This window comes from Echeneis naucrates, chromosome 20 (assembly GCF_900963305.1).
Source record: "Echeneis naucrates chromosome 20, fEcheNa1.1, whole genome shotgun sequence".
Classification (NCBI taxonomy): Eukaryota; Metazoa; Chordata; class Actinopteri; order Carangiformes; family Echeneidae; genus Echeneis; species Echeneis naucrates.
The window spans coordinates 447,370-469,310 of record NC_042530.1 but is presented as its reverse complement, the minus strand read 5'-3'; the positions used below and the strand labels follow the sequence as shown (position 1 = coordinate 469,310).

The following is a 21,941-nucleotide window of genomic DNA, read 5'->3' as shown; positions in this document are numbered from 1 at the left end:
GAGTGAATAAAGCTTTCAGAGACACACAGACACACACAGAGACATTCAGTCACACACAGACCCACAAAGACACACACAGACACACACAGACAAGCGTCCAGGTTAGCATCTGTTAACGTGGTCTAAATGAATAGAAGTCTAACAGAGGAGAGAGCAGAGGTCGCTGGCTGTCACACACACCTGTTTGTGTGTGTGTGTGTGTGTGTGTGTGTGTGTGTGTGTGTGTGAGAGAGTATGAGAGGGACAGCTGCACAGCATGTTGACAGTGACCCCCCCTTCAGTCTGACTTATTGCTGCCCCCCCAGCGCACGCACACACACACACACACACACACACACACACACACGCACACACACACACACACACACACACACCACTGTGGCTGTAATTACAGAAGAAAGCTGGAAGAAGAGATGAGTCTGTGTTCGCACACACACAGACACACACGCACGCACACGCTGCTCATAAACAGTCAGCTGATTTGAGTTTTTGCTGCCTTGTAATTTTTCTGGTCTTTCCCATGTTCATATGAGGAATCGGCCCATGTTCAGATACAGGAAGTAGAACTGCGGCGTCATGACGGGCAGAACTAAATCAGTTTCTGACAGATGCTTCATTACATCACAGAGATGAAACAGGAGTTTAGTCCTCACCCTGACTCCATCAGCTGAACTGGAGCTTCTCCGTCACCTGTTTGGTTTTTAACTGATGTTTGGAGCAGAAGAAAGTTTAGCTTCATCTCATCCATCTGAAATGAGACTTTAGTCCGCGTTTCTATTTTGTCCATTCATTCATGTCAATGAAGGCCATCATTACAATAAAAAACAGGTTTTATATGTCGCACATCAATCCTTTTTATCACCATATAAGATGTTTCTCTTTTAAAATATAAATCAGTTTTCTTTATTTTTTTTTAAGAATTTTTTTTAGAAATAACAAGTAAACAGCTCAGGCGACTATTGAATTATTTAGATTATTTCCATTTAATTTAAGCCATTCTGTTGGATGTGAATGTGTCTTTATGAACCAAAGAATGGATTGATGGAGAGGAGAATAATCTAACAACAGTTATCAGCCTTCCTCTTCTTCCTTTAACGTTCTGCTTCCTGTTCTGGTTTGTATTCAGCAGCAGCGAGTCTCCTGAGCTCTGCATCGTTGTTGAAGATCACACACAACGTTCAGACAGGTTCAGAAAGTTTCTCTCCTTAATTTAAAACAAACTTTTCTGGAAGCTCACAGAGCTCGTGCAACATGTGATGGCATCCTGAGGAGTGGAACTCATGCAGGGTCTCCACTCACACACAGAACTAAAACTTGTCACTGCACACATGATCAGACTTGAACAGAAAGTTAACCAGTAACTGCGTGTACTGACTCATCTGTGTGTGGTTTGAGCAGTTGATAAGGATGCTGAGCGAGCGAGCAGCAAAAGAACAGAGAGAGAGCGGACGGAGGTGGGGGAGGAGGTGTTGATGTCCTTGAGGCAGGAGTCGGGCAGTTAGCCAGGGCCACAGTGCTGGCAGCCAATCTGGGCTGTGGTTACATGGAGGGGCGGGCAGCTGGCCAATCAGGGCAGAGTTTAGTGGAGGATGAGAAGAGCAGCGGCCGGTCTGGTCTGACCGGATTTTCTCCCTCTGAGAAGACGCTCACTTCTTTCTTGTGTTTTCCTCCTCCTTCTCTCACTTCCCTTTTTTTTTTTTTGTGTTGAACGCTCCACACCCAGTGGATCATCACTCTCTCTCTCTGTTCTCCAGTCATTGTAACCTCGCTCAACCCGCTCCATCAGGGCTGCATCAGTGTGGATTGTGAAACATGTAGCCGACCATAATGATACGGCCTCTTTCCCGTAAAAGGGCCTGCAGGTGTGTGTGTGTGTGTGTGTGTGTCATCTGCACATCCTGAAAGGTTTCATAGAGCAGTGACGTTAAATAAAGAGTAGAAGAAGACGCCCCAGACGGAAATGAACTGTTCTGGTCTCTGGAGCTAATTCACCTGTTTACATATGAAGGATTTAATTTGGGCGGGGGGCGTGGCCTCTTTGAGTAACAGGTGGACTGCGTTTGTGTCCTTTAGAGAGAAAATTTTAATGAAATGTTCAGTGAAATTTGGATTGTTTCTCATGACTTAGCCTACCACACCTGCTATATTAGCTTAGCTCATTAACTAGCCAACAAATTAATGAGCTCTTTGACCATATTTGGATTAGTCTGGAGTTAGGGGGCGGGGTCAAGCACTGCCAAGATGGCGACGGTGCAGCATCATCAGATTCTGTGGTTGTTTCCAGGCCATAATTGATAAGTTATATCTGGATCAGTTCAAACAAATGTGAAAATATTGAACAATTGTTGGCTTTAATATTGGTTTTCCAAGCAGCATTAGAAAGCTCTGCTGTTCAAAAGTTAGACAAACTGTTTTTCTTTCAGCTTGAAAGAAAAAGAGTATTTTTCCTATTTTTGTACTTTTAAAGGGCGACAGAGTTTCCTCCTCCTCACCTTCTTGTGTCTCCTTTCCTAAGTGTTCCTTTTTCCTCTCTCATCCACTTGCACCCCCCCCCCCCCTTGTTTCCTCTCCTCCTCCGGGCCCTCTGCACTTGTCCATGCCTGTCAACCAAAAGCAGAGCAGCATTCTTCAACACACACATTCCTCGTCCTGCTTGGCGGGTTATTTTTACCGCTGCAGTGTTACGGGCTCCAGTTGGAAGCATCTTTTTCTCCAAACGGCTCTCAGGTTTTGCTCAGTCATTCCTCCTGTTGAGTCCCAGTTAACCCAGTTACACTGTAACGGACACTAACCAGCACGCAGCGACACCGCAGCCGGTTAATGTTTCATGCCTTGTAAGTTAGAGGTGAAGAAGGCGACCAGGCCCGCCAGCCGTCTGGAAGAAAAGTGCATGTTCAATCATTACAAACTTGCAGGTTGCACTTTTTTGTTTGCGCTTTAGACTCATCAACCAGCGTCACCACTCAATAACTGAATATTTTTTTTTCTGTTGATGGAAATCAATAATTTATTATGTGAATAATTTTAAATAATCCTTTTTCTGTTGGTGCTAACACTGATTAGCCCGTAAAGGCTTCACATTGACTTGGTAACACCTGTTGTGATGATATGAAGCAGAACATGCTAACATGACTTGACATGACATCATTGATACAGAAAGATGTGTATGATTCTCATGAAACCTTAAATGTAGTTACTTTTCAGCAGGTTGTAATGCTAACATTTAGAACCTTGTCATCTTTTGATGTTATAACATCTAACATTTAAAAAAATGTTGTTCTTGTTTCAGTTTGTCTCGTTTAAACTTCAGCTCATTACTCAACATTCTGCTTCAGACGCAGGTCAGAATGGATGTTAGCACGAGTCGCCAAAACGAGCGAAACCAAAAGAGGAAGTGCACATCCCTTCTGGTCTGATCTTTATCAACACAAACCCTCGACCCTATTGGTCTTAATATTTCTGGTAGTTCTCATTATCACATTTAAGCTGTTTAACGCCACAAAGCTACAAACAATGCGGCCGGCTGTTCCTGTAGCCGAGCATAGCTAAAGTGAGTTAGCGGGGCTAGCCCATTAGCCGCTGGCTTAGCAGGGGCTTTGTGTGGAGGGGGGGTGTGGTGATAAACCCTGTTTAGGTGGGAGCTTCAGCACCTCCCCTATCAGATTACACCTCCTCCATCTCCAACAATTCAGCCCGTTAGCTCCAGAAACTGTTTAAAATGAACTGGATGCTAACAGGACCGAGACAAACTCAGCTTTGTGATTCATACAGTGAGTGGTACAGTTGCAGACGCTCTCCTTCCTCCTCTCCTCTCTGCCCATCCTCGGCTGCCTCTTAATTAGCCTTACCAACCCTCTAAGCTCTTAATCTTTGTCTTTACCTCCTTCCCCCTTCCTCCATCCATCCATAAATACATCCACCGTTCAGCTCCACAGCCTGTTGCATTCCCCCATCCATCCCTCCTTCCATCCATCATCCCTCCATCCTTTCCCTCCATCGCCCGCCTCACCCATCCTTCACCTCAGTGTACCCTGTTGAACGGCAGCAGATTATTGTCTTTGTGCAGCACTGCTGCTCCTCCTGTCTGCATCAGGAGCTTCCTGCCATCTTTCGCTCTGCTAAGCCTGTTTCCGCTGCACATCACCGTTTCTTTGTTCTTAAGTTTGTTACCATATAATAACTATCATTGTTGATGTTTTTATTATTGTACTACTTAGTTTTTTCCTATAAAACCTCTGACACAACTATAATTGTAGATGTGCTTACATTTACACATTAGTCTTTTCTTTTCACCTATAGGGAGCTTTTATTGCAGAAAAGTTAGCAATTCACCATCATCTAAAAAAATGAACCCTATTTTGTTCTGAAGACTGGAAACTAGAGACCATAAACTCACCAGGAAAACATTTAGTGAGGAGGAGGACATTTTCCCATAGACTTCAGGGGATGTCTCTCCCCAGCTGGGGAGTCGCCCCCGATGGTCATTTTATAGCTAATCACCAGTGTGTTATCTGCAGATAGCAGGCATCACCTTTATTACCTACAATCACCTGAGCTGCTCTGGGCCTCTGTCGCCACAGTTCACTTTGAGTTATCAGACAGTGGTGATTGTATCAGAGCAGTAACAGTAGGACGGACACACACAGACACACGCTGCACATTGACCTCCCCTCTTTCAACCTGGGCTGTAGTTTGTGTGCAATTGTGAACTGAAGCTGTTTGTTTGTGAGTCTGTTGTGTAAACAGACGAGTCCAGTTCTGCTTCCTTCTGTGTGTTTATCCGTCCATTCTCATCCTCCATCTTTGATAGTAATGTCTAGAGTCACGTCTCCACATGGGACGCTCCTATTGGCTCCGGTGGGTGATGTCACAGCCAACCAGAGCGACTCATTCAGACAACTTTTCTTTGGTTATTCTGCTTTACAGTTTTTTTTAGGAGAAGAAGGAAACATTCAGAGTGTTTTCAGTTAGTTCTGGTTTTCTGATTCCAGAGAACAGAGTCTGAACTGAGCAGACAGAATCAGAGTCTAAAGATGAGGAGAGTTTTTAAAAATGTAAACACAAAGATGAAAAACAGAAATCTCAATGTGGTTGTTAACGTTTTAAAGTTGTGTGTTGCTTTTCGTCCTCTTGTGCAACGGTTTGTAGGTTGTCATGTTCAGACGTCTTGATGCTGTGTTTATCTCTGTGTGTGTTACTGATTGTGTCTCTGTGCTCTCCCCCTGCAGTGTGAGCAGTGGTTGCAGACACACACACAACAAACCCCGCCCCCTCCCGCCCCGCCCCGAGACACGAGCGAACGAACGAGCGAGCGAGCGTTGCTTTGAGAAAAGGACGGGTAAATATGCTCCTCCCTCCTTCCCTCCTTCCCTCACTCATTCATCCCTCATCCATTCATTCCTCCAGTTGACCTGTGGAACAAACACAACCATCGCTCTGCCTGTTGCGCTTCATACCATGTCGTCTCCTTGTTTCCTTTCCTATCTTTTCTTCTATCCTCATTTCCTTCCCTCATCATATTGTTTCCTCCTCTCCTCTTTCCTCATCTTGTCACCTTGATTCCTTTCATCTTCTCCTTGTTTCCTGTCCTCTTCTCCTTCATTGAATCCTCATTTCTTGTCTCCTCATCTTTCCTTACTTTGTGTCCTCTTTTCTCTCCTTCCCTCTCCTTGTTTCCTCTCCCCTTCATGCATCGCGCCCCCTCTTTCGTTCTGCCTCCATCGTTAAGCAGCATGGTTGTCATCCCTCCATCACTGTCCCATTAATTGAAATCCCTCCCTACTTCATCCTTCCTTGAAAGTCATCTTCGTCGCTCCTGTAAAACCGCTGCATCAGCTGCTGCTGCTTCTGGCTCCGCCTCTTTGTCATGTGATCACCTGTCGGCTTCACACCCTGGTGTTTGTTCAGACAGACTTGTTCTCACTGCGGCTGTCTATTTCCTGACATCTGGATCTGGACTTCAGGCTTCAGGTCTCTTCCTGAGTTAGTTTTTGTTTTTGAATCACTTTGTGGAAGAATCTAAAATAAGAGGAAGAGAAGATAAAAATGTTAAACATCTTCTTTCTGCTGTCAGGTGAATCTGATGGCTCCTCTCTCTTCCTAAGGAGGAAATATTCCTGCTAATGTTGGTTTGTTGGAGATTCAGGTGGTTGGAGTCTCTCTCAGCTGCTTTTTGGTATCTGATTGATTAACTGTGAAATGAGGAGAGAAAAGATGCAATCCAGATGTTTTAAAATTCATGAGATTTAAAAAGCAATCCATTTCATTCCACAATCATTTATTCATGTCACAATGAGGTGAAAGAACCAGAACCAGGAGCTGAAGCTACTGTCTATAGGGAATATAAATATATAAATAGATATGAGAATATTAAAGGAACATCAGTCACCTAAATGTTTTACTGCACTCCTTTTTATTTATCAATAATCAGAGAAACTGTTAATCTGCAGATAATCGTCAAAAAGATGAAAAGAAATTAAATCTGCAAAATCTTAATTGGACTTTTGTACATTTAAAGAACAGAAACGGTTAACAGGGAAGATGCCACATGTCTGAAGTTGGACCATAAACTGAACTCTTTGGGGTTTTTGGACGATGAAAGTTTTCACCTCAGACTCCAGGAAGCTGTGACTTAAGGTGGATTTCAGGTTGTTCTTAAACATTGGGTTTAATTTGAGCATAAAGTTCAGGCTGAGATGAAGATGGGACAGCTCAGGGTGTGTGTGTGTGTGTGTGTGTGTGTGTGGAGGAATCTGCATCCTGATTGGCTGAGAGCTGGCAGACATTTTCCACAGTCTGCCTGCTCACTGGTTGGTTGAGATGCTCTCCTCCCCCGTCGCCCCCCTGCCTTTCCTCTGGTATGTTGTACAGTAGAGCTGACACACCGTCGATGCTATCTGAACACTTTATCACGTTGGGTCTAAACTCCACCGCACACACACACACCGCAGTCAATCTGTAACTGAGCTGCGGGGTAGAAAACTCAGAGAGGGGAAGGGGGGGGCCATGAAAGACAAGATGATGCATGAGAAAGAAGGAAGGAGGAGAGAAGAGGATGAGCAGAAACTAAGTTCATCCAGTTTTCATCTTCCTGAAGTTCAGCTCAATTCAATTTGAACCAGAAACGTATGTTTCTGAAAGATGATGGCCAAAAGTATATGGACAGTCCATCCATAACAACAAAGGCACTGCAAGTACAACAAATCCCACTAAGATGCTGTTTGAGTGAGCTCTGAATGTAACTGCCTTTTTATTATTTTGACATTTCAGCATTTCATTACCTTAAAATCAGTTCTGGGAAAGCACATGGCTGTCCGCATACTTTTGGCCACAGACAAAGTGTCGTATCTGCCCTTGAGATATTCTGTTGGGTTTCATGAGTGTGTGTTAACAAGTTAGGGCAAAGTACTGCAGCGAAGGGAGCGGAGGAAGGAGTGGAGGAGGTGGAGGATGGGTAATGGCAGCTGAGTGTGAGATGGTGGTTTGGTGGGGGGGGGGCAGGGGTCAATGAGAGAGAGAGAGAATGGTCATCAATCTCTCTCGCAGCGAACTCGCTCACACATGGGGAAGCAGCGAAGCTCTCTCTTGTGACTCCCGTGAGTGTGGGCTTCCTGTTGTGGTCGAGAGAGCCTTAGAAACAAAAAGAGATAAGAGAGAGAGGTTGTTTCACTTTCTGAAGTTGGTTTGATTTTGGAGGACGATCAGCTGAAAACCATCAACAACTTCTGATGTTTTTCATTTTAGCGTCCTTCAGTCTGCCGTTTTAGGAGTTAAAATTAATGAGCAGCCCATTAGCCCTAATTAGCTTATCGTTAGCCTCAGGTGCTAACACGGCTACTGTTTTACAGATGGACTTGCTTTGCTAGTTTTGTCATTAAAACAAACTTTGCTCCCTATGCAAACCTAAAATGAGCACATCTTTATAAAACATTGAACATTTAAAATCACAAGTATAATACATGTTAGGTCTTATGCCTAATAAATAAATAATTAAAATAACTAGCTGCCGTGTAGTTTTCCTAATTATTTAGCTTGATTAGCTTAAATTGAAGTCTGCAGTTTCTCACTTAGCATTAAGTAATGGAGGCTAATGTTGTGTCAGTTGGCTAAACACCTGATTAGCTTCAGATGTTAGCAGGAGCTACTTCTCTTCACCTAGATCTGATTCATGCTGTTAGCAAAAAATTTATGTCAGCTTGCTTTTAAATGTTTGAATGTGAGTTAGTCAGCTGTTTTCTGTGTGTGAAGCTGGTTGATGATATGAAGAAGGAGATGGAGGGAAAAGGGGAGCAGTTAGGAGGAGATGGTAATAAATAGCCAACATATGGTCAGTGGACCCCGTCCTCCCCCACCCGGCCATCTCTCTCCTCAAACATCCTTCCATCCTTCTCCTCACGTCTGCTAAACACAGACTGTTAGCTGACACCCGGGAGGACACTGTGCGTATGAACATGTCGCCTCGCTTAAAGAGAGTGATATAAATATAAATGCAGAGGGTTGGATAAAAAAGAGGAAGAGGTGAAAGGAGGAAGAGGAGACAGTTGGGTCCAGTGCGGCTGTTTACTTTCTGCAGCAGGTGTCGGTTTTGTCAGTTTGCCTCCGTGGGGCTGTAAATGATGCTAGCCTGCAGCCTGCTAACATTATCCAGCTCAGCTGTAACACTACACAGTTTTGGAGCACAAAATGACCATTTTTAAACTTGGCATCATCAAGGGGCTAACCAATTTACACAGCAGATCACGAGTCAACATTAACATCCAGCCCTTCTAACCAGGCATCGCTAACAGACTGCTTTTGTTAAAGCCGTGGCAATTAGTTAAAATTAACCGCCTCGTCATGGTTATGACACGTTTTAGCCCCAAGGTAACTAATGAAGGCTGTTTAAGTATGCTAGGTAGCCTGCTAAGATGGTATAGTCAATCTGACATGCTAGGGACAAGCTCAAAAGGTGTTAGTTAGCTTTTTTTAACTACTATAATTTGGTGAAAACAGGTTTATTATTACCTTCAACAGTACTGACTTTACAGACTGTCAGAGACAGGGAGCAGACTCCTGCTGAGACTCAGCTGTCCTGTCAGGTGAAGGCAGACGGGATTTATGGGGTTTAGTTGGCAGGACACTTTTCTACCTCCTCCTCCTCCTCCTCCATTCTTTCTCCATCCGTCCCTTCATGCATCCACCCCGTCCTCTGTAACGGTGGCCTGTCACTGGGTAACATCTTCACACAGGTGCCGCGCAGTCGTTCACGTTGTGAAATCGTTGACTTCGGTGAGGCTGAGCTGGGACACGGCTTTGGCTGTGCTGTGGCAGAATATAATATTAGCTGAGTGACGTGTGGTTACCAGCCAAACCATCGGGTGGAGCTGACTCATTCAGCAACCACAAGGGCTTCTAGAGGTTTTACCCGGTAACTGGTGATGAAATATTTGCCCACCCTGGCAGAAATTCTGTTTTCAGCTGAGGTGCTCGATCGACGATGCTCAGGTCAAGGAATTTGCAAAAACACTTCCTGTCTAAAAATAAGTTTCCGCCTTTTGTGAGAGTCAAGTTTGTTCTCATCATTTATTTATCCTGACAATCTTTAAAAAGTCCTCTTTTCCTAATATATATTAAACTTCGTGTATGTATTTGCTTGGTAAGTTAGCTTGATTAGCATAGATTCACTAATGCCATTTACTTAGCTAGTGTTAGCTAACTAAGGCTAATTATCTTTAATGTTAATAAACCACATTTAATTATTTGATTAAATTCTAACTTAATTAGCTTCAGGTGGTACTTCTGCTGTTAGCTGACTGGGATAATTAGTGTTAAATTAATGGTTTACTCGTGTAAGCAAGCCACATAAACAAGTAAATACATGAAATTAAATGTGTGAACAATAAACATCCACTAAATGTTTACATCCTGTTTATGAATTCATATTCACGTTTGTTTTCACTTAGTAAGCTGTCTCTGTGTGAATCCCAGAGACATTTGGTTTGATTGTAGGTTTCGGTCAACAGTTGAACGTCTGCATTGAAACTGATGGTTACCATGGTAACAGAACAGTAGCACAGAGCTGTCATTTAAACGGTCGGACGCGGCGTCTCCTCATCTCTGGTGAGTTTCAGCTCAAATTTCATGTGATGTGAGAGATCTGTTCTCCTTCAGTTTAGGCCCTAAACCTAAAGTGGAATCTGTTGTCATGGTGACAATTAACTATTACTGCACTAATCAGGCGAGACAAAATGCTAAACTTTAACTAATTTAAAGGGGCTTTGACTGGCCCCGCCTCCACGGCAACGGCACCCAGGGCTGATGGGTAACGTAGTGCTCAGTTCACACTGAACATGATGAGGATGAAGGAGAGAAAGGAGGAGGAGGCAGGGATGGAGAAGTGGAGGAGGGAGCTTTGTGTGCAGGCCTCTGGCTCAGAGAGACAACTTTTCCATCACATGCGCGCACACACTCACACAGAGACACACACTCACACAGATACATCCATTTACTCCCTGGCTCCCACATGATGACCTTTTTTCTGCTTTTGCATGGATGTGCAAGAATGTGTGTGTGTGTGCGTGTGTGTTTGCGTGCACGTGCGCTCACTGATGTTACATCTGTTCCCAGTCATCATTCTCACACTGGCTTTGACACTCCCTCCTGACTCACACACACACACAGCCTATTCATCCAGACTCAGTTGTGTAGACAGAAACGCACACAGGCTGTGAGTGTTGATCAGATCTAATAGATTAATGGTTGTTGATCAGTTTCTGATGTTTTAACGAACAGATCTTTGTTAAAGTTAATTTTAGCGCCATTATCAGGTCAACAGAAAAACTTTTTGTTTTCATGATTGTGAAATCAGAGAAAATGGACTGAACCAGAGGAGGCTAATTAAAATCTTCTTAGAATAATATTAAAACTTTATTCCCACAATTTTTTATGTAATTTTATTTTTTTAAATCACTTTTATTTTTCTCAAAAGGTAGAAGTCATTGTTTCCTTTCCCCCATCTCCATCCTTCCTTTGAGAGAACTTAATGTCCCTTCTTTCTCTCCTCGTCATCTCCTCCTCTGCATCCTCCTTTCCTCCTTCCTTCCCTCCTCCACCTCTCTCCTCTTGCCACCATCTGTTGCTGTTCGTTTCTGCCGGCTGTAAAAAAAAGTGCTGTCTGAGCACTTCGCTGGCCAATCACAGCGTCCAAGAGTGTGTTTGTGTGTGTGTGTGTGTGTGTGTGTGTGTGTGTGTGTGTATGTGTGCCTAAGACGAATGATGCTAATGTAAAAAACAATCTGGGGATAAGCTTCAGATGTGTGTGTGTGTGTGTGTGTGTGTGTGTGTGTGTGTTTTGATGCACCTGCCACCACCATGTTGGAGTTTGTCATGTAAGAGCAGTGATACAACAAGGAGAGGTCACTGGAAACACAACACAACTCAACACACACACAGCCAGTTGTCACCAGTCACTCGCAGAGCTCCACTTGCCTTTTTTTTTTTGCTTCCTCCTCCTCCTTTTTCTGTTCGTCTGGTTGTGGCCCACATGATTAAAGTAAATTCAGCTTTAGTTTGATTCTGAAATTGTCTGCAGTGATTTAAAATGTTGAGATGAGACCTTTTAAAATTGAATCAGGAGCTGAGTGTGTTTCTGTCAGGGAGGTGTTGTTCTGCTGTTGAAGCTCTAAAAGGCCTAAAACCACCAATGGTACGTTTTTTTTAATGAACTTTTGTGTCTGTCCGTCTGTGTGTGTAGTGTTGTGTAGTTTTCAGTTCTGGGTCAAAACTTTCTGTGCATCGAAAAATAAAATAAAATAAAAATCTCTTCTGATTAGCTGATGGCTTTAAGAGGATTTCAGGTAAACACCCAGAGAAACCAGATCCTCCTCCATCACAAAGTCCCAGAAGTCCTGACCGTTGTAAGGCCCGGTTTCAGTGTGGACCTTTAGACCAGATGGACTGACGTCAGGACGACGCTGTTTTTCTGGTTATATTCTTGCTGCTTTGTTTTCCTTTTTCTTCATCTTGGTTTAATCTGTTTCATCTTATATTTATTCTCTCCTTCGTCACTGCTGTGGGTTTCTCCTGTTGGTTTATTCTCACCAGACTCCATTGAATTTTTCATCGTTCCTCTCTGTTCACTGCTTCTCTCTCTCCCTTCTTTTTGCTTTGAACAAGGAATGTCAACCACCCTCTCCCACCCTCCAACACACACACAGCCTCTTTTCTGAGCTGAACTGGAGGAGGAAGTGGCCAGTTCTGGAGAGCGTCTTCCTGTGGGGGCTGCCAAACAGGAAAGAGCAATTACCTCTCATCTTCTGCTCTCTTCTCTGAGAACCCCCCCGTCTTCTTCTCGACTCCTCCATCATCCTCCCTCTTTTGCTTCCATCTCTCCTCCAATCAAAGTTCTTACTTTACCTCAAAAACTTTCAGAAAATCTTTCTTATCTCTGTTGAACACAAACCAGCATCTGTTTTTCTCTCTCTCTTCCCTCTGCCCTGTCTCTGGGTGTCTCTCAGCCATGCCACAGGCAGGTGTGAGGATTGAAAACCCCACATTAGAGCCAACGCCGCTCTTATAGGTCAAAGGTCACGGCTGCCGTTCTCAGCTCAGAAACTGATAGGAAGGAGCTGAGGATGCTGTTGATATAAAACTTTGTGGAGAATATATCTAAATTTTAGGGTTCAAGATACAACAACAGGTCTAAGTTGCTTCTTTTTTTTCGCATCTTTTAATAGCCTTTTGCTCTTTCATGGTTTCATAATCATCACCACATCATTTCCTGATGTGAAAGTAGATAGTGTGGTCAAATGCAGTGTGGGAAATTAGCCCGAGCTGCCAGCCAACATCCAGAGTTCCTTTGTGATTCTAATTTAAGTTAACCTTCAACTTTCACACACCAAACCTGCTCAGTCAACACACAAAGCTCCCAGCAGAAGGCGCATCGTGGTTCACAGCAACTCTGTTTTATGAAATTTCCACAATCTCCTTTGAGCCACATGCATCATGAAGGGTAGTAAAAGTCTGGTGAATCATTCATAGGCTGAAATTGCTGCGAGGCACGACGATGATGGTGAAATATAGAACTCATGCTGCTGCAGCTTTTTAAGCTTCACTTAGTTGAAAACAAACATTTTCCAAATTTTTAAAGGAGTTTGGGATCTCTCCATGCATGCAATTGCTTTGGTTGCTTATCCTTTAGGTTTGAGGGGGTTTAGCTGCTCCCACCTGACACGAGGAAAAACTGGAAATTTTCAGATTTTTCTTTTTTTAAGTTTAAGAGTTTGGTGAATGATTTCATTCTGAGAAGAGCAAAACGGAATAAATATGTTAAATTCTTTATTGTTTTTTATTTTTCATTTCAGCAGTCATGGAAAACTCCACGGAGGAGCTGCAAGAAGGGGGAGGAGCCAAAACTGAGAAAAATAAGGAGGAGGAGCTAACAGAGGCGAAAACGCACAATAGCCTTAAAGGTGTGTACAAAACCTCATTCAGAATGTAAGGAGAAGTCACAAAGTTTCATGGTGGAATAAATCTTGACTCCTCCAGGAGCGACCAACGGAGTGACGGAGACGGCAGCAAGCGAAGGAGAGAAGCTACAGAATGGAGACCGAGGAGGAGGAGGAGGAATCATGGGAGCAGAAGGAGGAGGTGACCTTTCTTCCATCAACGCCATGATGTCGACAGTGATGTCAGCAGCAGGGACCATTAACGGTGCCGGAGAGGGAGAAGGAGAGAGCGGAGTCACCTCGGCCAACTCTTCTGCCGGGCCCTCTCCAAGGTGACGACTGATGATGTCATCAAAAGCCTGTTTTAAATGCACTTTAAACTTTATTGATATGAACAATCGTGCAATCAAGTGTGTTAAATGGTGCTTCTTCTCTGCTTTAAGCCCCTCCCCCAGCAAGTCGCTCACGGCCGCCATGAGAGCCCCACCTAGCCGCAACGCACGACGCAATCAGGTATGCAAAAAAAACACACACCTGAATGCTGTGGGCGGGGCTTTTTTCGAGCCATAGGTGGCGCTCATCTCCACCACTGCTTCTGGAGAAGCAGAAAACAGTAGAATCTCCTCTGATTCTGTCACTTTCACTTTTTCTTCTCTCCTCTCCTCGTTTCCTCTGTTTCCTCTTTGTGTCCTCTTCGTTTCCTTCTCTTCCCTACTGTCTTTTCTTTTCTTCATTTCTTCCCTCTCCTCATTTTATCTCCTTGTTTCCTTTCATCATTTCCTCTGCTCTCTTTCTGTCTCATCTCCTCGTGTCCTCTGTTCCCCAACTCTCCTGGATTTCCTCCCCTTGTCTCCCATCATGCACTGCAGCATTCCTCACCGAGTCACCACTTCCTGCAGCTGAAACAGGAAAAAGGAAAGAGCTGTGTGTGTGTGTGTGTGTGTGTGTGTGTGTGTGTGTGTGTGTGTGTGTGTGTGTGTGTGTGTGTGTGTGTGTGTGTGTGTGTGTGTGTGTGTGTGTGTGTGTGTGTGTGTGTGTGTGTGTGTCTCAGGTCTTCAGGTCCAGATCAGCTGGGTTCAGGTTTATATGGAGACTCCAACAAACCTCAGAGATTCTTCCACTGATGACAGACACACAACCTGAACTGGTCTTAATGTGTGTGTGTGTGTTGCAGGACACCAAAGATGACAGCTCAGCTTATGTGTGTCCACTTTGTGACAAGAGCTGTCAGACACAACACCAGCTCACCATGCACATCAGACAGGTAACAGACACACTGACACGTGCTGCGATTGTGGGTCTCTCTGCCATCGTTGTTGTACAGTGAGTTGACCCGTTTCCCTCCGTCGCCACAGCACAACGCCGACACCGGGGCGACGGACCACAGCTGCAGTATCTGTGGGAAGTGTCTGAGCTCGGCATCGTCGCTCGACCGACACATGTTGGTGCACAGTGGAGAGAGACCGTACAAGTGCAGCATCTGTGGACAGACCTTCACCACCAACGGCAACATGCACAGGTACACAAAAGCTACACACAATAAAACAACTACATATAAACATTGCACACTTTGCTATATATATATATATATATATATATATATATATATATATATATAAATAGTTATTTGAAAGTGTTAAAGCCAGGCACACAAACACACATACAGACCATGTAACCTCGGGCAGAGGATGTTGGCATTTAACTGGCTCCCCAGTCAACCATGATGTGTGTGTGTGTGTGTGTGTGTGTGTGTGTGTGTGTGTGTGTGTGTGTGTGTGTGTGTTCGTGAGATGGGGTGGGGGGTTAGACAGGAAGTGGGAAGACAACTTTAAACCATCCACCTCCCATCTCGCAGACAAAACAACGCCCAGTCATTTATCAGTGAAGTCCAGCCTCCACCAGCCAATCCAACCGTCCCTGTGTGTGTGTGTGTGTGTGTGTGTGTGTGTGTGTGTGTGTCTGTTACAAACCTTCACATTAACACACGTCTGACCTTCACTGACCTCTGCTGGTTCTGGATCAAGTCCTCTCTCCTGATTGGTTGGCTGACCTTTTGTTCACGGAGATGTCAGACTGCACTGAGAAGATCAACCCTTCAAAATAAGAGCCTGAAGGTGTTAAACTACGGCCTTTTTCTGTTTCTCGGGGGTTAAAGAGCCCAAACAGAGGCCGGGGGGGCGGCTGGTTAATGAAACATGCAGAAATGAGAATACTGAGCGTGCTCAGTGCTGCTGCTGGTATGAGGAGGTGTGGGCAGGAAGGAATGACTGTGGGCTGAGGGACAGACACACATCTGCTCCACCACGCTGCAGTTGTGTCGATCACTTTTTCCTCTCTGTGTTTGTGCTCAGACTCTTGTGAGCGTCTCCATCATGAAACAGTTGGTGAGAACTGGCTGGAAAACAGCAACCTGCTTTTAAAAAAAGCTTCTGCTGGGCTTGATATTCAGCTGAGCCTGTTTTCACTGAAGCTGGTTTACTTCCTGGATGAGCCCCACCCACCTGCTGGCTCCAGGTGAAAGAGCTGAAAGAGACGAGATGGTCAGAATATTTGTTTGTGTTTGTTTAACTGGCAGCAGCTGACAGTGTTTGTGTCACTAAGCCTGAATGAGCAGAACTCCTGATCAGATAAGACAGAAACGGCCCAAACACATGAGATGAACTATTCTGTGGAGAAGGAAACATTCAGAGTGTGTTTGTAGTTAGCTCTGGTTTTCTGGGTCTGAACTGATCAGACAGAAATACTGACTACCTGGAGACTAAAAAATGGACATGTGGCTTGAAGAGGTTCGATAGTTTGACTTTGTCTGCCCTGGTCCTCCCGTGGTAGCCTGAAAACAAACTCAGCCTCCTGTCGGCTGCCGACAGTCTGGATGCTGATTTCCATCAACACGCCCTGGAAACTGGTTGCGTAATTTTCTCAGAAGTCTGTGAGAATTATAAAAGTGGGAAAAAAGACGTTAGAGAGGAGGACGAGTAAAACCCTCTTCTTCTCTGCTCATTTACAATGCAAACTGTCGGAGCGAGTGGAGGTAAAACAGGAAAGTCAAAGTTGAACTGTCTCCAGGAGGCCTGATTTTAACACTGCTGTGGGAAAATAAAGACGAGGCCTGTTCGGATGGAGAGAGGAAAAGAGGAGGGGGGGAGAGGAGGAATCCATTTTGCAGCAGAGCATCCTTTGAAATGTGAAACGTGAGACTTTCCTACTTGACCGTCTTCAAACAGGCGGAGAGAAGGAAGGAAGGAGGGAGGGAAGGAGGGGGAGAGGAGAACAAAAAGAGACAAGATGAGGGTTAGACGTAGGCGATGGATGGAAAGAGGGAAGGAACAGATGTGATGATGAATTCTCATCCTTGTTTGGCAAAGTGTGACATTGTTTTTCTGCCAGACCAGTTTAGAAGAAGCAGACTGAAGAGTGCTGATTCAGCAGAACGGAGTCTCTGGAGTCTGCTGGAGTCCATTTTGTATCTGAACATCACTGAAATGCGAAACTCCTTCCTGGAGTTGTTGTTTGTGTTTGTTTGTTTTTTTTTTTGTGACGCTTCGTCTATGACGGGTTGAGGTGGATTCCAGTGTCGCAGTAAAAATGAGCTTCGTAGTCGAACACAGATGAATCTGGCTCGGACCGGCAGCTGTTCAGTCCCGTTGTTGTTGTTTCTTTCAACAACGATTTGTGTGTGAAGCGGTGATGTCACCAACTCTGGGACGGGTCAGTGAAGTAACCGCTGCGCAAAAGACACTCAACCTCTGTTGTGATGTCACAGCTGCTGTTACCATGGAAACGGCTACAACTGTACATTGGAGGTGAAAGAGCAACAACCTGATGAGCTGAAGTGTGTCATTTCATTTATCATGTGTGTGCACACAGCGACACACACATATACACATACATATATTGAGGAGGATTGTGTAGCTGCTGGCTCAGCATGTGTTCTGATGTCTGATTGGCTGTGTCCTTCCACTCACCTGATTGGTTGACTTTGGTCTTCCCGTCAGCTGGTTTGAGATGTGCTGACTCGTCAGCCGGGTCAGGACCTCTTATGGGCGTCCAGCCTGCTGCCTGTTGGCTCCTATTATTAGCAGCAACTCGTCTCCTCTTCCTTACAGTCCCCTCATTTCCTTATCTCCTTTCCTCCTCTCCTTTTGCTTCTTCTTTTCTTCTCTCACTTCCCTCTCCTCCTTTCCTCTCTGTATCTCCTTTTCTTTCTTTCCCTGTCCTCTCCTAGTCTCCTATTCTCCTTGCCTTGTTTCCTACCAGTGGTCCCCCTTCCACCCCTGCTTCCTTTTCTTCAGTCCTTCCCTGAAGGGGTTGTCCCTTGTTACCTCTCTCTTTTGAACTTTTGTAAACTGACACCTTGCTGCTACCAAATGTTAGTGTGATGACCTTTATACACACACACACACACACAGTGAAACACATGTAAACAGCCTGCACACTTTCTCACACCTCTAGTAACACTAAAACTGAAATACACATTCACCACACTCATTTGTCACGTCTGAGTATCTAAAGTACACAACCTCAAACACACACACACACACACACACACACACACACACACACGTCTTGAAATTAAACGACACCATCCGACCTTCGAGGTGAGACCTCCTTTAAGTTTCAATGGATAAAAACAGCAACGGATAACAAACAGGACAGACACACAACAATAGCACAACACGAGAAGTCTGTGAGAGAGTGAAACAAAGACAAAAAAAGTTCAAGTAGAACAAACCTCAGACTCAAAATATTCGCTGTGACATCATTTAATAATCAGATTTTGTCACTGATGTCAGTTTGTTAAATAGAAAGATGAACCTGATTACACGTTTCAGTTGTTTTCTAATGTTGGGTGAAAAACTTTAAATCCAGAATCATTTTAAGCAAGAACAATGATGATGTCACTTCCTGCTGGCAGAGAAAATCCTGTTTTGTCTGTAGAGGAAAACTAAAATCTTCCTTCTTTTCACAGACATATGAAGATCCACGAGAAGGACCCGGCAAGCGGCCTGCTTCCTGTCAGCCCCCCCTCCCCAACCAAACGCCGCCGCCCATCTGTCAAGAGGAGGCAGGGAGGGGAGGAGGAGCCAGGAGAGGAGCCGCCCAGCAAGAAGGTAGAAACTGTAGCTGCAGCTACAGGGTCTGAGACCGTACTGAGCTCACTCCTGATTGGTTAAGTTTTGGTCCGATGTGATGTTACGTTTCAGCAGAAACATTCTGTGACAGAGTTAGAAATAAAGCGCCCGTCCTTTTTACCCAACACCTGTTTTTACATTCAAATGCATTCACCTGTGGCGTGAATGATGATGTCATGGCGTCTGGCGCTGTGTTCAGGTAGTGGAGGACGCGGTGGGGGAGGAGTCGGCGGCGGTGCTGCGAGGATCAGAGGAAGAGCTGCTGCCGTGTCCGATCTGCTTCAAGACCTGCAGCTCCAGACTGGAGCTGGACGCACACATGGACACACACCCCGACACTGCACTGAGGTACACACACACAGTACTCAGACTCCCACAATCCTTTGCGTCCGCTCCATGAAGCCCTTCAGTCACATTACGAAAACACGATAAATTTTTGTTTATTTATTTCTATTTATTTTAAAGGTGCTGCTTTATTTTACGACTACTTTGAAACTTTGCTCACAGTTTCCTGAAAATTAGCTGTAAATGACAAAATGAACCATTTGAAAAAAATCTGTTCATGAGTTTTATTATAACGAGCTGTTTGCTAACAACAGACTTTTTTTCTGTTTAGTAATTAAATTAACCAATTAATGCAGAAAGTTTCCAGAAAATTTGGTAGAAAATAAAGTTTGACAAACAAAAATAAAACAATTTCATGATGAAAGGAAGCTCTGAGGGACGGATGGATAACAGAGGAAGAGGAGGGAGAGGCTAATAAGTCACCGGTGGGCGAGAGAGGCAGAGACAGACTGAGAGAGAGGGCATGGACTAATAAGTCACAGAGGAGAGGAGGACCCGCTTGGCCGGGTGCCGTTTCCATGACAACGCTCTCCCACCCCTCCTATAACAAAAAAAAAAAAAAGTCTGTCACCAAGACAACAGAATGGACCCCCCCCTTCCCCCCAGTCCAAAGTTTGAGGTTGGTTTATCATCTGACAGGAAGTTTGGAAAAGGAAGAATTTTGAAAAAAGTACATTTTCTTCTTGTTTGTGTGAAGAAGGAAAGGAAGGAAACCGGGAAGGAAGGAAGGAAGGAAGGAAGGAAGGAAGGAAGGAAAAAATGAATAACAGTGAAAGAACGAAAAGGTGCAACTGAGCTCGTTACAGAGGCAGCAGGAATACTTAGCTGTAAATCCTCACTAATCAGCTCTAAGAGGATCTGGACTGAGGGAGGAGGGATGGAGCCGGGGGGGGGCAACCAGGACTAGGATGGAGGGATGAGAGAGGCAAGTCCAGACCGTCAGCTCAGACAGATACAAACATTAAATGTCCAAAACAGTTTAACTGTTCTGCAACAATTCAATGAACAAAGATGGAGGAGGAGGAGGAGGAGGAGGAAGGAGGGAGGGGAAGGAGGAGGAGGAGGAGGGGGAGGAGGGAGGAGGAGGGGGAGGAGGGAGGAGAAGAGGGGGAGGAGGAGGGAGGAGGAAGAGGAGGAGGGGGGAGGAGGAGGAGGAGGAGGAGGGGGAGGAGGAGGGAGGAGGGGGGAGGAGGAGGAGGAGGGGGAGGAGGGGTTCAACAAGTGCTGGTCCCCAGTGTGTCCCCCACCACCTCCACCTCACTCCACCAAAAATCCTCTGACAACTTGTCTGAGGGGATTACACCCAGTTTACACACACACACACACACACACACTTCAACAGGATGTGATAAGAGTGTGTGTGACTGTGACAGACATTAAGCAGCTGTGTCTCCTCAGCACTTTACAAGAGCAGGTTATCTCGCACACGTTCTTCTGTGCCTGTGAGGCCTTCTCCGTGGACGTAGAAGGACTTTAACTTTATTAACACAGGAAATAACGTCACTTGCTTCTGTTAAACCTGATGCTGAACCTGAACCAGGTCTGGACTCACTTCTGAACACACACAGAGAAATGTCACCACCTTGTGGTCTTGGTGTGAAACTGCAGCATCAGCATCTAATCAGGATGAATTTATTGGTTAACAAACAGGAAATAGAAACACTTGATGGTAGTGACATGAAGGTTTAAAGCTTCACCCTCCTTTGTGTGTCTGTAGGTGTGATCTCTGTTGCCTTTCTTTTCGTACTCACCGTGGTTTGTTGCGTCACAACGCCGGGGTTCATAAGCTCCTCCCCCAGGACCCCAGCGGACGCCCCTTTATCCAGAACAACCCCTCCATCCCCACCGGTTTCAACGACCTGGCCTTCATTGACTTCTCCTGCAAGAAGTTTGCTCACATTGCACAGGTACGTCGTCAGACCCAAGAACCTAGATCATTGTCCGAGTGACGCTGTCTGTTTTTAACCCGCTTCTCTTTCCCGGTTCAGGTCTGGTGTGAGACGAACCTCCGGCGCTGTATCAGTAAGTTCCACCGATTCGTCTGCGATAGCTGCGACAAGGCATTTCCCCTTCGTTCGGCGCTGGAACTCCATAAAACCAACTCGCATCCCGACAAACATCCCGCCGCTGACACAGAGGACAACGTGGAAGTTGAACAAAACACTGCTGCGGAAAATGGCAGCGCAGAGACAGACGGCCAGGATGCAGAGAAAGATGCGACATCAGAGCAGGCCAGCTTCATGGAAGCTCTGGGTCTTCAGCACATCTCTACAGTGAGATAAAGTTTGTTGTTTCTGGGGCACCAAAACTTTTTCGGATGGTGTTTGTGCTCAGAGGGTCACAATGATGAAGCTACAGTGACGAATCGTCTTCTGAAAATGATCATTGATGAGATACTGATAAATCTTTATTTTCCAGGTGACGCCTGGACCCACTGATGACGAGATCCATCAGGCCCATCTGGACAGCATCAAGGTGATCCACGTGGAGCCGCCGTGCTCCAGCCTTCCCCTGGAGCCAGCCTCTGCCTACATGTCTGGAGGTCTGGGGCTGACTTTGGGGCTTGGTGTTGGCGGCCTGGCGGCTCTCAGCATCCCTCTGCTGGAGGCCTCTGCCCTGCAAGGCCTCTCCCAGAAAGACGCCCTCAGCCTGTTGTCCCTACAGCCCTTCCCCACCGGCTTCCTCCTGCAGCCTGACGGCGGCGGCGCTACAGCCAGTGCAGCTTCTTCGGGTGCTAAACCCGGTGAGGCGGGGGGAGCCGGTATCATGGAACTGGCCGACATCCAGCAAATCCTCAAAGTGACGACCGCGGCGCCCAATCAGATGGGACTGACCCTCCCACCTCTAGCCAAAGCTCCTGGATTCACAGGCGGTCAAGGTGGGTGTTGACTCAAGAAGGTGCTCGTTCTGACCGTCAATCAAGATATTTGTTTGAATTTGTTTCTCCGTCCTCCAGGTCAAGTCCAGGCTCAGAAGGCAATGCCTCCATTAAAGCCCAAACCTCCCATCACCCCTCGCTCCAGCCTCACAGCCACAACCC

General features: G+C 45.5%; 1 protein-coding gene across 1 annotated transcript in view; it reads left to right on the top strand.

The window, feature by feature from the left end:
- rreb1a (ras responsive element binding protein 1a) overlaps positions 1 to 21,941 on the top strand; it is a 44,636-nt gene that overhangs the window by 14,112 nt on the left and 8,583 nt on the right. The window contains 11 exon segments of the mRNA XM_029528642.1: positions 13,341 to 13,448; positions 13,525 to 13,756; positions 13,868 to 13,937; positions 14,599 to 14,688; positions 14,780 to 14,943; positions 18,394 to 18,571; positions 18,765 to 18,904; positions 20,619 to 20,808; positions 20,890 to 21,174; positions 21,320 to 21,779; positions 21,858 to 21,940. Coding sequence (XP_029384502.1) covers positions 13,341 to 13,448; positions 13,525 to 13,756; positions 13,868 to 13,937; positions 14,599 to 14,688; positions 14,780 to 14,943; positions 18,394 to 18,571; positions 18,765 to 18,904; positions 20,619 to 20,808; positions 20,890 to 21,174; positions 21,320 to 21,779; positions 21,858 to 21,940 — 2,000 coding nt within the window.